We start from the raw sequence: 17,615 nt of genomic DNA, 5'->3' as shown, positions 1-17,615 counted from the left end.
TCAGTGAGATGACCTCTCATTCTTGTAGAGAAATGTTTCTCACAGAAGTAGAGCTATATCACAAAAAGCAGTAGCTGCTTGTTCTAATAATCATTTTTAAACCTGAAAAATAGAATTTACTTAGCAATGATGTTGAGGGATACAGAGCAAAGATAAGTGCTTGAAGCTGTGATACAGGGTATTCGTGATCTAATCGTGTGACAGAGTGGGCTCAAAAGAGCTGAATGGGTTCTTAATAAATCTACCAGAGGTTTTGTTATATTTCAGAAAGGGGTGAGGTACAGAACTTAAATAAGATAATAAAGTGTAGAGCTGAATGAACACAGCAGGCCAGTTAGCATCAGAAAAAAGAAGGGTCCAAATCCGAAACACTAGCTTTCCTACTCCTCTGATGCTGTCTGGCCTGCTGTGTTCATCCTGCCCAACACCTTGTTATCTCAGACTCCAGCATCGGCAGTTCCTACTATCTCCGATGTGTAGAACTGAATTTGCTTTTATTTGCTACTAATAATTGACTTTTTAGCATGTGTTAGCATAATATGTTACTGAAATGAGTAATTCAGCGTTGAAATCCCACCATAGAAATTTGAGAATCAGAATTCATTTAAGAAAAATCATAATTTGTTACGTATAATTACAAAGACCCTCAATCATTTATTGTCTTAATACTTCAGTAAAAACATTGAGATAAATCTTAAAATGTAAAATTATTTTCACTTTGGTATATAATGAAGCTCTTTGGACTGGGAAATCAGGATATGAGTCCCATTTTGCAGTGTTTATATTTACAAATACTGTGAAATAATTTTCAAACTGATTAAAATATATGCTGTTCTAACATCAATTCAAGCAATTTATAATTCTAAACAAAAAACTGAAAGAACTGTGGATGCTGGGAACCAGAAACAAAAACAAAAAAAAATTGCTGGAAAAACTCAGCATCTCTGGCAGTATCTGTGGAGAGAAATCAGAGTTAACATTTTGGGCCTAGTGACCTTCTTCAGAACCTACCAGACCTGCTAAGTTTGTTTTTTCATTTTGTATTTATTCTATTTATCTTGACAGAATATGCGACAGGAAACGGTTGAACTCTTGTGTTTCAACAGTGTATCATTACAGTCAGAATATTACTGCATTATGTCATGAGTTTGAAGAACAAAGAAGGCTATTAGATTTCACAGTGAAAATTTATTGTTTGTTCTGTACATAAACACCAAGGAAGTCACAATTGGGTTAAAGAGGAAACTAATTGAAAGTAACCATGTGAAATCTTTGACATCATGTGGTTGAGCACAAGGAGCAAAAACATCCTTTGGCTTAATTGACAACACAGTCTCAATTTACAGTCTTGATTGATGTCAAACCCATGGTTCAGTTTGACTGCAGGAACCCATCAATTATGAATAGTAGAATTACCATTCTCCTGCATGAGTAGGTGGTAATATTGGAAGTGCCATCTTAACCACACACTCCCCAACTCCAATCATTACACACCCCGAAATCTCAATTTTTGGGCTTTTCAACATGTTGACTTAAAGTCTTGACTGTCTGGTTGAATCTGCTGGAATCGATGCATTAAACTTAAGTTTTATGATTAAACAATTTGACATTTATATAAATTGCAGCCATGCAGTTACTTTCTTACTTGTACAGGTCTTCTGGAATTCTGTTTTAATGACTGTGTCTGCATTATTTAGATCAAAATATGAACATTCTAAAATTGTCGTTAATCCACTGTTCATTTCTAGCTGTGAGGTTTCACTGGTATGCTCGGGTAGAACTGAGCCTTAATAGCTGTTTAAATATTTTCCTGTCCTAGCCTGCAAGGTAAGATTTACTGAAGAGGTTCAGCATGTATGAATAAATTTGTAACAATACTCCATGTAGCTACTGAGACCTTGTAACAGTTCTGTAGTAACTTATTGAAATTGAAGAGGAGAGGGAAGACATCTTTACTAATTTGATGTTATTTATTCTTGGTGGGGTTTTTGTTGAAATTCTATGGGAGTGGTGAAAATTTATGTTGAAGGCATATTCACTCACCAAGCTGCTGACCACCAGTAGGAGCTGCAGCTCAAACCCAAACCCAATGCTACCTGAAGGCATCCCACCTGAGAGGCTGTCATGGCTCCTGGGACCTGCTGGAATGGAGCTACCCTTCCTGGCCACCAGGGTACCACTTCCTAGCTCAGGGCCCCCTTCCACTGACCCATGTGACATGAGAACTTCACAGCCTGGCAGTCAGTAAATACTTGGGACCAAATTCTGGTCTGGTGAAGTTATGACTTCTGAAGAATTGAATTGAATCAGATCTGGGAACACTTAAGTAATAATCACGTGTATGAGTGTCAAAATGGCCAAAGATTTTTATTAAGAATCTGCTGAGGAAGGCGACTGAAGGAAGTAATTCCTCCATGTGAGAATGAACTTTTGTAAATGAAACTGTAATTTTTAAAATGGGAGGCATTGATCATGCAGAGCAAAATATAGAATTTAAAACTTAAATAAAATTTTACTTGGGGAACATATACAGTAGTGAAAAACAGAGAGGTTGGCAAGCCTTATCAATGACTGCAATTAACTAATATCCAAAACATCAAAATAGAATCTGTTCTTAGACAATGGAAAATCCAATATAACCCTTCAGTTGTGATGCCTGCAGATAATTTGAGTCTACAAAGGCTTTCTAGCAAATCTCTGTTCATTGATCTGTGTCACTGTACTGTCATTGGAGGTAGTTCTAAGTATCTCAAACTTTAATGACCAAATAATCAATGAGTTTATTTTCATTAATTTACTTACTGTGGTGCATATTCTTTTTTTTTCAAACCCATCATTTGTATTTTAACACTGGAACTAGCAGATTTTATTTGTTTCTGACTACAGTTGGCTTCTTCGTCTGTTTTGTAAACTTACAGGTTTCCGCTTGTTGCCCATTTTCAGTTGACATTGGTGTCCGTTCACTCCATCTGGTCATCAGCTGTTGCTACCTCACTGGCTTGCTGCTTAGATCTCTGAAAGCTTACTCAATTCCTGAGTCCTGTAGTCAGTTTAGAGGCTATAATTTTGTCTGTCTGGCTCCAAATCAGCTAATTCTGGGGTTAGGAGGCTTAAAAGAAACCTGAACAAGTAATAAAGGGTGAGAGAAATGGTGCAACTTCATTAGTTATTTGCAATTTAATAGAGAGAACAAAAGAAACCCATTGAAAGAGTGCAGGAAGAGCAGAAAGAGAAATCCAGACTTGCAATTGCAAGAATTATGCTCAAATTAAATTTTTAATCCTTTTAGTTTTCCCTCTTCAAATAGTTAAATTGATAATTCAATATTGATTGTGCAAGCAATTAACATATATAGACAGAGTAACTTAGCAATGTAAATAACATTTAATACTGTGAATAACAGGTTGTAAGGGCAGTTTAGTATAGATATTTTTAATTGATCTGTACAAAACTAACTCCTGGTTCACAAATAGGTCCACTACCACTCAGCCACAAGAGCCCTCCATCCAATGTATCATTTTGAGTCTGTACTTCTTTTAAATTTACTTGTGGGAAGTGGGTGTTGTTGGCTAGGCCACCATTTATTGCACATCCCATTTATTGCCTGGTTTTTGATTAGCAAATTGTAGTATCCATCAGGTATACGTTGATGAGTTTAATTCAAGAATAAACTCCTTAACTGACAAAAGAAAACACTAATTCATCCATTAGAATAGCTATGTGCTGATTGTTAGAAATATTTCCAGGTTGATAATACAGTATGCTTGTGAGTAATGTGATTAAGTCCTTTTCTTGTTTGCGATTGCTAATGTTTGTTGGGGTATCATGGTCGCTCAGTGGTTAGCACTGCTGCCTCACAGCGCCGTGACTTGGATTCACTTCACCCTTGGGTGACTGTCTGTGTGGAGTTTGCACGTTCTCCCTGTGTTTGCGTGGGTTTCCTTCGGGCACTGCAGTTTCCTCCCATAGTCTAAGATGTGCAGGGTATGTGGATGGGCCATGCTAAATTGCCCATTGTGCCTATGAATGCTTAGGTTAAGTGGTGTTAGATATGGAAAAATGCAGGGGTAGGGGAATGGATCTGGGTAGGATGCTCTCCGGAGCGGCAGTGTGGACTTCAAGCCAAATGGCCTGTTGCCACACTGTAGGGATTCTATGATTCTATGATAATATCATGTACTTCAGGGCCTGGGTTGTCTGTTCCTCTCCAATCTTCTATTTGAATCCACCTTTATAAGTAAGATTATCTGTTTTGGCTAACTTGTCTCTTGTTTTTCTTGATCTCAGACAAATTGTACAGATGTGTGGCACATTTATGTGTGATATGTCAGCATTGTGGCTGTTGAAGCTATAGAAGTTGACATGTGTACAAATTAATAGTCGAAGAAAGCCACCTACTTTTGTACATGCTCTGCCATTCAACAAGGTCATGGCTGATCTAATTGTAATCTCGAGACCATATTCCCACATTACCTCTGATATCCTTTCACTCTCTTTGTGGCATTTGAATGTTGAAGTATTTTAAATGAGCAATATTTTAAAGTGTGTTCACTAATTAAATCATAATCAACTTTTTCCATACATGTAAAATGGTCTGTTTACTACTGACTTGCCTTTTTCTGTCCTGCATCTGCTGTTGTCCACTGATGTCATCCCACAGTCCTGTTCTCCACAGCTTCTGTCATTCTCTTCCAACACCAACTGAAATTGTCTTTCTGTCAAAGCAACTGATTGGTATTTTAAAAAACCAATGTTTTTAGAAATTGTAAGAGACTATTAGCAAAGTGTTATTTAAATGTCCTAAATGCTGTTGATATTTATTTTTGAAGTTTTCTACAACACTTCCTGTGGGATTTAGTGTCACTTGAGAGTTACCATGCTAAGCAGAAATAAGACATCCAACCATAGGCTTTTGGGAGATATTGAGACTTTTTGAGTAAAACTTCAATAAAGGTATTAAAATATTTGACAAATTAGTGGATAAAATTGAATTGTGAGATTTGGATTTTTAAAATTTTCCTGAAAAATTTGAGGACGTTAGAAATGAGTTCCCAAGTATTTTTTCACTCATTCGTGGGATGTGGGCGTCGCTGCCAGGCCAGCATTTATTGCCCATCACTCGTTGCCCTTGAGAAAACGGTGATGAGCTGCCTTCTTGAACCGGTGCAGTATATGTGTTGTGGGTTGTCCCACAATGCCATTAGGGAGGGAATTCCAGGAGTTTGATCCAGCAACAGTGAAGGAATGGCAGGATATTTCCGATTCAGAGTGGTGAGTAACTTGGAAGGGAACTTGTAGGTGGTGATGTTCCTCTGCATCTGTTCCCCTGTCCTTCCAGTTGAAAGTGATCGTGGGTTTGAAAAGTGCTATCAAAGGACCTTTGGTAAAATTCTGCATGTATCTTGCAAATAGTACACTGCAGCTACTGAGTGTTGGTGGTGGCGGAATAAGTTAATTATGTATTTTGTACCAGTCAAGTGGGAAGCTTTGTGCTGGATGGTGTCAAGCTTCTTGGATGTTGTTGGAGCTGCACCCATCCAGGTAGGTGGTGAGTATTCCATCACACTCCTAACTTGTTATTGATGGACAGGCTTTGAGGATCAGGAGGTGAGCTACTCGCTGCAGTATTCCGAGCCTCTGACTTGTTCTTGTAACCACTGTGTTAATGTGGAAAGCCAAGTTGAGTTTCTGGTCAATGGTGACCCCAAAGATGTTGATAGAGGTGCATTTAGTGATGGTAACACCACTGAAGGTCAAGATGTGATGGTTCGATTGTATCATATTAGAGATGGTAATTGCCTGGCTTTTGTGTGGCACGAATGTTGCTTATCCCCTGTCAACCCAAATCTGGATATTGTCTAGATTCTGTTACGTTTGAACATGGATTGCTTCAGTATCTGAGGGCTCGCAAACAGTGCTGAACATTGTGTAGTCATTGGTGGACATCCCACTTGTGACCTTATGATGGAAAGACTGATAAAGCAGGTGAAGATACTTGAGTCTAGGACACCACACTGAGGAACTCCTTCAGAGTTGTCCTGAAGTGGAGATGACTGATCTCTAGCAACCATAATCATTTTCTTATGTGCCAGGAATGTCTCCAAGTAGAGGAGAATTTGCCCCTGATACCCATTTATCCCAGTTTTGGATCCTTGACCCGACACTTGTTTGGCTGCAACCTTGAGGTCAAAAGTTGAGTGGTCTTGGTGGAGCCCAGATAGGGAGCCACTGAGCAGGTGCTGTTTGACAGCACTGTTGATGACACATTCCATCATTTTACTGATGATAGGGAGTAGTAATCGGCCAGTTGAATTTGTCCTGCTTCTTGTGTGCAGGACAGGCCTAGGCAATTCTCTCCATTGTTGGGTAGATGCTAGTGTTGCAACTTTACTTGGAAGTGCCTGGCTGTGAAGCAGCAAGCTCTGAAGCACAAGTCTGTTTCTGGGATGTTGTCACAGCCTATAGTCTTTGTTCTATCCAGTGTCTCCAACTGTTTCTTGCTACTATGCGTAATGAGTCACATTGGCTGAAGACTGGTATCAAGAATCTGGGGACCACTGGAAGAGGTCAAGTTGGATTATTTACTTGGCACTGGCTGAAGATTGTGAATGCTTCAGCCTTATCTTTTGCATTGGAGTAATGACAAAGTGTATATTTGTGGAAAATGTCAGAAAAGAGTTGAATTTTTTTTCAAATTGGTTCATTAATAGTTTTCCTTTTATGAATTGCTGATATTTTCATTAAGACATGTTAAGAGTTTTCTTTTACAAAGGATGCCACATGAAATGAATGTTATGTATGCAGGATGCATGCATCTGACATACGTAATAAATTAATTGCAATATTATTTCAATTCTTTAGCCTGAGCCTCCCAAAAAACCCTCAAACTGGAGAATGAAACATGAAAATTTCATTGCCACCATCAGAGCAGCCAAAAAAATGAGTCAAACGATGAAAGATGGAGGTTCCCTTCCACCACCACCACCACCTTTATATGATCCAGGTATGGCATGCACGAATAGAATTTTTACTGTCTTAGCCTGCTGGATATTTGATCCATTATAATTTGAAAACAAAAATCCATGATGTTTAATTGTTTGATCTGCAGAGTTAACATAGATGCTTTTACAAATTTTAATAAGTTGATGAATCCAATTGGTATAATGATGGTGCAATTTAATATTTTTTCTTCATTGATCTGTTGCCTGTGCTGCTGAGTGTTGTACTATACTTTTTTATTTCTGATTTCAAAATCTGCAATATTTGGCAATTGTTCCACTGTTTCATGCAGTGAAATGACAGCTAGTTAAGCTTTTGAGGGAGAAGCGAATAATCCATTGTGGCATTTAACTGTACTCAAAACTGAGACAGGTTGCAAATCATGAAGGAAGTTAAAGGTTATGGTGATAATGCAAGAAATTGGAGTTGAGGATTACCATATCAGCCATGACCTTATTGAATGGCAGAATGGACTCAATGGGCTGAACACCTCCTTCTGCTGCCTATGTCTTAGTCATAAAGACATAAGTGTGGAAACAGACCATTTGGTCCAACCAGTCCATATTGACCCTAATCCCAAACTAAACTAGTTCCACCTGCTTGTGCTTGGCCCATTTCCCTCCAAACATTGCTTATTCATGTACTTATCCAGATGACCATAAGTTACAACATTTAAAAGACATCTTTGTGTCTTTGGAGTTTGTCATTGGAATATTTAGCTCAGTGCTTCAGAAGTGCCTGGTTTAGTAATTTTGGCTTCCTGTGCAATAGTGAGCAGCCCCAAATTAACATTTCAAATGTAGATTTACTCCCCTGTGTATTGGTTCCAACTTCAATTTAACAGTCAGTTGGAATTGTGTTCCTCTGTGTGATGCATATGGAGCTTAATAATCAATGTGTTGATTCTTTCCTTGCTTTGCTTACTGGAAAGGATGAAGGCTCACTCCAGGATCTTGGAGGTCATACCCGGCACAAAGGAAAATGATTGTCATTTTGAGGGCCAGTGTTCTCAGTCCCAGGACATCGCTGCAGGAGCTCTTCAATAGATATTTTGTAATCAACCTGTTCAGAGATGTTAGTTCACACCTCTGGAGTAGGTGGAATTTTAGTCCAGGCGTCCTGGCTCAAAGGTAGGCACACTACCACTATGTAAAAAGAGCCCTTGCGTTCCTCAGCATAGTATCCTTGGCCAAACCATCTTCAGCTCTTCATCAATGGTCACTTTATGGTCAGAAGTGTGAATGTATGCTGATGATGGCGCAGTGTTCAGCACCATTAACAACCCCTCAGATTTTGAAGCACTCTGAGTGGAAGCGCAGCAAAACTTGGACAATATCGAGGCTTGGAGTTGAAACATGCCAATTAATGCAACAAGAGAGAACCTAACCATCGTCCCACTATTGTCACTGAATCCACAACTATCAACATTCTGGGGGCCACCATTGACCAGAAACTTAACTGGACTGGCCGTATAAATACAGTGGCTACAAGAGCAGGTCAGAGTCTAGGCATACTACAGTGAGTAACTCATTCCTGACTCTCCAGAGCCAGTCCACCACCTAGGTGCAAGTCAGGAGTATTGTGAAATACTTGCCACTTGCCTGGATGAGTGCGGCTCAAATAACAGCCAAGAAGCTTCACACCATCCAAGGCAAAGTAGCCCACTTGATTGGCATTACATACACAAACAACAGCTCCCTCTATCACTGATGCTCAGTCACGGCACTGTGTACCATACACAGGAAACACTGCAGAAATTCACCAAGGATCCTCAGACAGCACCTTCCAAACCCACGACCACTAACCACTTAAAAATGCCAAGTGACCGTGTGCTTGAACACTATATCACCTGCAAGATTCTCTCCAAATTACTCACCATCTTGACTTGGAAATATATCATTGTTGCTTCAGTACCAGTGGAACACTCCTGCCAACTCCTTCTCTAATGGCATTGTGGGTGTACTTGCAGCTCATAGACTGCAGCAATTCATGAAAGCATCTCATCATTACCTTGGGATTGATTATAAATCCTGGCCCAACTAGTGAATCTCGTGAATAAATTTTTTAAAAAATTTCAAGAGTCAGATATCTTGTTCAAAATGAATGATCTGTATTAAATACAAGGAGAAATGAGTGATAGTGTAGTTCTACAGTACAGTGTTTGAGCAGTCAATTTATATAGGGCTGCTGTTACTTTAAATTCAGACTGAACTTAAAATTCCATTTGAACATTGCTATGCTTAATGTGATTTTAAAGTCAACACATTGTTATTGCTAATAGCTACAATTCATTGACAAATACTGACCAGCTCTACACAGTTGTTCTAGCAGTGTAATTTTCTTGTCTAAGTTGAGATTTACAGTTTAATCAGTGACTCTGGCTGCGTAGTTCAGCTTTGTAACTAGCCAGTGTGCTCAAACGCAATCAATGAGGTTAAGCAACTTTTCTTAAATGCAAGCCTGCAACTAACAATCACTTTGCTTAGATGATTTGATAACAAATATGTAGAACAGTATTTAATTCAATACAAGTAACTGCATACAGATTCAATAGGGATTATAGGGGATTTTTGTGCTAAAGCAATGCTAAAGGTCCCACCTGTTCCAGAGATGTGTTCTAACACAACTGTACAGGTTGATTAAAAATATTTACAATAGGAATTAACAAGTTTAAACTATAGTTCATGATGCAGACACTAGAATTATGCATGACATCTTTATGTATAAAGGGATAGTAAGAACTGCAGATGCTGGAGTCAGAGATAAAACACTGAAGGAACACAGCAGGCCAGGCAGCATCAGAGCAGCAGGAAAGTTGATGTTTCGGGTCAAGACCCTTCTCCAGAAATGGAAAGAGTGAGGGGAGCTCAGAAATAAATAGAGGAGGAGCAGGGCTGGGGAAGGTAGGTGCGATGGTGATAGGTGAGTGCAGGTAGGCAGTGGTGGGGATTAATCAATGAGGTGGGAGGAGCAGATAACTGAGAGAAAAGATGGACAGGTTGTGTTAGGTTAAGGAGGCAGGGATGAGCTGGAGGGTTGGTCATGAGATGAGGCCAGGTTTGAGGAGATTTTGAAGCTGGTTAAACCCACATTTAGGCCACTACGCTGCAGGCTCCCAAGGCAGAATATGAGGTACTGTTTCTCCAGTTTGCGGGTGGTGTCGTTGTGACACTGAAGAGACCCAGGATTGACATGTTACCCAGGGAGTGGGAAGGGAAGTTAAAATGTTTTGCGACTGGAGGGGGTTGTCATTTGTCGCAAACAGAATTTGACCTGACACAACCTGTCCACCATCTTTCCCACATATCTGTCCCACCCACGTCACTGACCAACCCCCACCTGCGCTCACCTATCACCATCCCACCTACCTTCTCCAGCCCCAGCCCTCCTCTCCCTATTTGTTTCTGAGCTTCATTCCCACCCCCCGCATTTCTGAAGAAGGATCCGGAACTGAAACGACAGCTTTCCTGCTCCTCTGATGCTGCCTGGCCTGCTGTGTTCCTGAAGTATAAAGGGTATCTTTTTGTTTTGCTGTACAGCTTCACACACTGCTGTCCCCATTTCCAAATGCACTGAGCTGTTCCTTATGCATAGTGGTTTGTTATATGTGGCATTTAATGTTCCATGCTCCTGACCACAAGGTGACATCATTTGTGTCCTTTTCAAAATACCATGTTGGATCTCCCTGGTCAACGACTCGGTCCCTTCCACAATTGCAGTTTCCATACATTTTAGCAGTAAGGCCTAAATGTGGGTTTAACCAGCTTCAAAATCTCCTCAAACCTGGCCTCATCTCATGACCAACCCTCCAGCTCATCCCTGCCTCCTTAACCTGACACAACCTGTCCATCTTTTCTCTCATAAAAAGTGTGGAGTCCCACCTTTTGATCAAACTGCAAAGTGAACATTTGGCCCTTACCACGTGTTAGCTTGCCCATGTGTAAGGCTACTGTCTCCAGTTCCTAAATGACACTGTAAACTCCCTTCTAAAACTACGAAAATTCAGTAATCTTGTCGTAGAAAAGCAGGAGGCTGGAAGAACACACCAGCAGGCAGCATGTGGTGGAAAGAAGCAGTCAACATTGCAGGTATTACCCTTTTTCAGGACTGGATGTGGAGTTATGGGGAGCTGCAGGTAAAGGGAAGATGGAGGGAGGGGTGAAGGCGGAATGGTGGTGATAGGTGGACACTGGTGGTAGGTACAACCTGATTAGTCAATGGACGGGATGAATCCACTCGGTGGCTAGAAGGGAAGGTCAGAAGGTAGAGTGGAAGGGAGGATATGGGGCTGGAAGGGAAGCCAGGAGATGGGTGGGAGGGTTATTTGAAATTGGAAAACTCAGTGTTCAGTTCTCCAAGCTGTTGAGTGCCCAGGCAGAAGATAAATTTTTGTTCTTCAATTTATGTTCTGAGTTGCTACGATACTCGAGGAGGCAGAGGACAGTCGTGTTGGAGGGGAAATGGGGTGGGGAGTTGAAATGGTGACCGGGAGATTGGGTTGGCTGTTATGGGGCCAGGTGGAGATGCTCAGCAAATAGTCACCTGGTCGACATTTGGTCTCACTGACATAGAGAAGACCACATCAGGAGCACTGGATGCAGTCGACTGGGTTCGAGGAGATGCAGGTGAAGCTTTGTCTCACCTGGAAGGACTGTTTAGGGGCCCCAGATGGAGTGAGAGTGGTGGTGCGTGAGCAGGTGTTGCACTTTAACAGTTGCAGGGCAAGGTACTGGGTCGGGGGGTTGTGGGTTGTGGGAGGGTGGTTGGAGATGTTCGTGAGGAGTGTGGTGCTAACTAAGGAGTGGCGTAGGGAAAGGTCCTTTTGGAAAGGCAGAGAGGCCTGGGATCTACTTGGAATTGGCGGAAGTGTTTAAGGATGATACATATGATGCAGTGGCTGGTGAAGTGTAAAGTGACGGGTGTTTGGAGGGGTGGTGGTTAAGGACTGTGGACCGTGGAGTGGAGGGCTGTCTGGATGACAGAGGATGAGGGGGCAGAGGGGGTGGCTGAGGAGGGGGAAGAGTGTTGTTTAAAAAAGGCAGATATCCGGGATGCTTCGTTGTGAAATGTCTCCTCATCAGAGTAGATGCGACAGAGATGGAGAAATTGGGAAAACGGAATGGAGTTTTTGCAAGATACAAGGTGGGAGGAGGTGTAGTCTAGGTAGCTATGAGAGTCTGTGGGATTATAGTTAATGTCAGTCTGTAACTTGTCGCCAGTAATGCAAATGGAGAGGTCAAGAAAAGGGAGGGAGGTGCCTGAGATAGACAAATTGGCAAAGACCAATTGATTCCCTTGATTTAAAAAAAACAGAAATTGCTGAAGAAACTCTACAGGTCTGGCACATTTGTGGAAAGAAAAACAGAGTTACCGTTACAAATCCAGTAACCCTTGGCCAGAAGTGACTCCCCTGTTCTGGTGTAAGTTGCCTTTTGAAGCTACCAATGATTCTGTCACAGAATGTAAAGCCTGTACTGGTCTCCTGACTGCAAAACCTGATCATGTGGCCTTAATATTGTCTCTCTGCTATTCAGCTTTGCTGGACTTTTTCTGTTTCAAGCGATTCTCTGGATTCTCCATCCTCTGTTTTCTTGTACCCTTGACATATTTGCACAATGTACCATCAGAAACTGCACTTTACCAACCCACAAATATGTGCGTTCTGTAGATCTGCATTGTTCTGCTCCTTACTTATTTTTCTGTTGTTCTGCACTCTTTGTCCAGCCAACTAGGCAAATCAGGACAGGATTCACACGCTTAATGATAAGGTTCTGGGGAGCATTGATGAACAAAGAGACCGTTGAGTGCAGGCTCATAGTTTATTGAAAGTGGAGTCACAGGTAGATAGGATAGTGAAGAAGGCACTTGGCATGCCTGCTTTTATTGGTCAGTGCATTGAGTATAGAAGTTGGGAGATCATGTTGCGGCCGTACAGGACATTGGTTAGGATAATTTTGGAGTATTGCATGAAATTCTGGCCTCCCTGCTATAGGAAGGGTGTTGTAAAACTTTAAAGGGTTCAGAAAACATTTTTGAGAATGTTGCCAGGGCTGGAGGGTTTGAGCTACGGGGAGAGGCTGAATAGGCTGGGGCTGTTTTCCGTGGAGCATCAGAGGCTGAGGGGTGACCTTATAGAGGTTTATAAAATCATAAGGGCCATGGATAGGGTAAACAGACGAGATCTTTTCCCCAAGTTGGGAGAGTACAAATCTAGAGGGCATAAGTTTTTAAGGTAAGGGGGAAAGATATAAAAGGGACTTGGAGGGAACATTTTCACGCAGAGGGTGGTGTGTGTATGGAATGAGCTGTCAGAGGAAGTGGTGGAGGCTGGTATGATTACAACATTTAAAAGGCATCTGGATGGGCATATGAATAGGAAGGGTTTACAGGAATATGGGCCAAATGTGGGCAAATGGAACTAGATATATGTAGGATATCTGGTGGGCATGAATGCGTTGAACTGAAGGATCTGTTTCCGTGTTGTATAGCTCTATGACTTTAACTATGGCATACTTATCTTCCTTCCCTTTGCTTGATTTCTTTAATTTTAAACTCCAACTGAGTCCCCTTTTCCTCCTGCTGCTCATACTTCGCCTGATAGGCCAAAACCCAAGCTACTCTGATGAGGAGACGTTTCACTACAAAGCATCTAGGATATCTGCCTTTTTTAAACAACGCTCCCCCCCCCCCCCCCCCCCACCCACTGCCGACCCCCTCATCCTCTGTTATCCAGACAGCCCTCCACTCCCCGCTCCACAGCCCTTAACTACCACCCCTCCAAACACAATAAAGATAGGGCCCCCCTTGTACTCAATTTCCACTCCACCAGCCACTGCATCATACATATCATCCTTAAACACTTCCACCAACTGGCCTGACATGTTGACCCCTCTTTCCACTGTTCTGCCTCATCAGGGTTATACAACCCTGACACACTCTCGAGATTCCTGGCCTAGAGGACAACATAGTGGCTCAGTAGTTAACACTGCTGTCTCAGCACCAGGGACCCGAGTTTAGCTCCAGCCTTGGATGACTGTCCGTGTGGAGGTTGTATGTTCTTCCTATCTCTGCATGGGTTTCCTCTGGATGCTCCAGTTTCCTCCCACAGTCCAAAGATGTGCAGGTCAGGGGCTTAGAAAAGAAAATTGTCTCATAGGGTCCAGGGATGTGTGGGCTAGGTGGTTTAGCCATGGTAAATGCGGGTTTACAGGGATAGGGTGGGGTCTAGGTTGGATGCTCTTCAGGGGGTCTGTGCAGACTTGACCAGCCGAATGGCCTTTTTCTGCACTGAAAAGATTCTATGATTCCCTAACACCAAACATGAGCATATTGGAAAACAGTGTTCTCTTATAGCTTAAACTTTCATGTTTATCGTAGCTTCTTCTGGTTATTGCTTCTTTTAGCTTACAGGAAGTTAGTATGCTATGGTGAGAAACACACACGTTCACCTTTACCATTCACCAACTTCTGAACACAAACAGACTAGACATCAACATTGACTCACCAACTCGCATACAAGTTTTACTATGTTTGCCTTTTCACCAGCATTTTACTGCTGTGGTATTTCCAATGTAATTTTCCCTAAAACATGTACCAAGTTTATTTTGTCAATGATTCTGTTAGTCTGGCATTGTTTCTGGAGTCGATTGTTAACTCTGTTTGTCTCTCAATTGGTATTGCAAGACCTGCTAAATTTCTTCAGCTCTTTCTGTTTTTATATTTTATTACCCCTCTTTCTTTATCTTGCCCCATCTTGTGTATCTTTTCGTTACCAGGAATTTATTAACCTCTGGGATCCCCAGTTAAAGATATGATCTTATGACATGTGTCCATACATCATGACTTTGGGATTTTTATTTGTTCGCTTACGACCATATTTCGTGCCTAGCCCCTGTCCTATGATGATTCTGACCTCTGTTGTATAACATCTTGGAATCTATCAAGCCTGCCCTTCATGATTTTGGACTATATTTTGTTCAACACTTCTAATCTACCCTGGCAGCTCTTGGCATCACTCTACCCCAACATGCTTTGACAGCTCAGCAGGCTGGTTGCCAAGTGTTGGTTCTATAATACCTACTTAAATTACCAGTCCCCTTCAAATGTCAAGACTAATTTAGCAATTAACTATTATGTGGTTTCTTGTTTTAGTTACCAATTTTGTATTCCTCTAAATCTACTACAAAGGCCAATTTAACAACAGAGTATAACATTACTCCTCTGTGTCCCACTCAATCCCAATTTAACAACCGATGAACATTTTACCCTAAATATTTGTAACCAAACCTGCCATAAAAATTAATTGTATTCCCCTGCGTGTAGATTTTAAGACCAAAATAATGTTTAACTGTAATCGTGGCCTTCTGTACGTTGGTTTTCAAGCCCAATTTAACAACTAGCTTGTTTAATTAGACCGTGTATTTGAATTCAGTTGAAAAATCAGCTGTAATTTCACTTCATTCTATTGCCTAATTTTCATCAAATTCAAATTAACCATTAGTTAGCATTATTCTCCTGTGTATTATCAGGCCCATTTTAAAAAAATAACATTCACCATGGATATTATTCAACAAACATAAATTAAGAATTAAATGTACCTTGCACCTCTGTGAATCACGTAGTAAGTCCAACTTCACAGTTAGATATAAAATGTTTTTCATTGGTATTTTTGCGTATTGCTACCAAACCCTATGTAACAATTAACTTTACACAAATAATCAAAGGAGCCTTGGCAAATTTCTTTAGTGCACATTGTAGATAGTACATATTGCTGCTATTGAATGTTGGTGGTGCAGGGAATGTATGTTTATGGATGTCAGTCAAGTGGGTTGCTTTATCTTGGATGGTGTTGAGCTTCTTAACTGTAGTTGAAGCTGCAATCATCCAAGCAAGTAGGAGTATTCCATCACATTCATGATGTGTGCTTTGTAAATAGTAGACAGGCTTTGGAGAGTCAGGAACTGAGTTACTCCGAGTCTCTGGCCTGCTGCTGTCACCACAGTATTCATATGGCTAAGCCAGTTCTGTTTTTGGTCAATAGTAATCTGCAGAATGTTGATGATGGGGAATTCAGCAGTGGTAATGCCATTGAATGCCAAGGGGTGAATGCTAGGTTCTTTGCTGAAGACGGTCATTACCTGGCACTTGTGTGGCATGAATGTTACTTCCTACTTCCCAAAGATATTGTCCAGCTATTGCTGCCTTTGAACATGGACTGCTTCAGTGTCTGAGGAATCCCAAATGGTGCTGACCATTGCGCAATCATCAGTGAACATTCCCACTTCTGACCTTATGGTGGAGGGAAGGCTATTAATGAAGTAGCTGCAGATACTTGGGCCTAGGATACTACACTGAAGAACCCCTGTAGAGAGGTCCTTGGGCTGAGATGACTGATGTCCATTACCCATAACTATCTTCCTTTGTATTGGGTATGACTTCAACCAATGGAGAGTTTACTTCTCAATTCCAATTGACTTAAGTTTTTGTAGGGTTCCTTGATGTCACATTCAGTCAAATACATTGATGTCCGAGGACAGTCACTTTCAAGTGACCTCTGGAATTCAGTTATTTGTTTAACCGAAGATTGCAATGAGGTCAGGAGTGGAGTGACCTTGGTGGAACCTAACTGAGCATTAGTGAGCACGTTATTTTTAAGCAAGGGCTGCTTGATAGCACTGGTGTTGATATCTTGCATTACTTTACTGATGATCGTGAATAGACCAGTGGAGTGGTAATTAGTTGGATTAGTTTCATACTACTTTTTGTGTCAGGACACACCTGGGCAATTTCCAGATTAGTCAGGCAGTGTTGGACCTGTATTCGTACAATTTGGTTAGGGGTGCAGCTAGTTCTAATGCATGTCTTCAGTACCATTGCTGGAACATTGTGGGGACCCATCTCCACTGCAGCTGATACAATGAATGCCTACTGGGGCCTTTTCAGAGGGTTGGGAACCACATTACCGTGCGTCTAGAGTACATGGTTCACACCACGTAAGGATGGCATTTCTCTTTCCTAAAATGACAGTAGAGAACCAGATTGAATTTTACATATAGTCATTCCATATTGAAAGAATGAACAGGTTCGGTCTCTTTTCACTTGAAAAGTGATGCTGAGAGTTGAGTGAGCAGTCCTTAAAATTATGAAAGGATTTGACAGAGTGAAAAGGGCTGTCCTCTCATTGGAGGTAGATGACTGGTGGTAGTTTAACCTGAGGGTCACCACACTTTAGGAAAGGAGAAAGATTGATAGTGAAAGGACATTGGGCTTGAAGGAATCAGATTGGGATCTTTAAAATAAAGCATGTTTTATGGAATGGATCTTGTTGAGGCTTTTGAAATTGGAAAAGAAACTGATAAAGGTGAGTTATTGAGGGAGGGGATTCCACATGGCTGCGTTATGGTACGAGGAGAGAGGTAAATTGAACATTTTCCTATTCAGGTATCTTCCATTCATAGATAATAAAATGTGAGGCTGGATGAACACAGCAGGCCAAGCAGCATCTCAGGAGCACAAAAGCTGACGTTTCGGGCCTAGACCCTTGATCAGAGAGGGGGATGGGGAGAGGGAGCTGGAATAAATAGGGCGAGAGGGGGAGGCGGACCGAAGATGGAGAG

General features: G+C 41.4%; 1 protein-coding gene across 1 annotated transcript in view; it reads left to right on the top strand.

Annotated features, from left to right (window-relative positions):
- The window catches only part of zc2hc1a (zinc finger, C2HC-type containing 1A), a 61,570-nt gene that overhangs the window by 11,101 nt on the left and 32,854 nt on the right, over positions 1-17,615 (top strand). Inside the window, exon 4 of the mRNA XM_048529679.2 lies at positions 6,862-7,003. Coding sequence (XP_048385636.1) covers positions 6,862-7,003 — 142 coding nt within the window. The remainder of the gene's footprint in view (positions 1-6,861; positions 7,004-17,615) is intronic.

This window comes from Stegostoma tigrinum, chromosome 5 (genome assembly GCF_030684315.1).
Source record: "Stegostoma tigrinum isolate sSteTig4 chromosome 5, sSteTig4.hap1, whole genome shotgun sequence".
Taxonomy (NCBI): Eukaryota; Metazoa; Chordata; class Chondrichthyes; order Orectolobiformes; family Stegostomatidae; genus Stegostoma; species Stegostoma tigrinum.
Note: the sequence above shows the minus strand (reverse complement) of the source record. Positions and strands in the feature narration are given on the sequence as shown.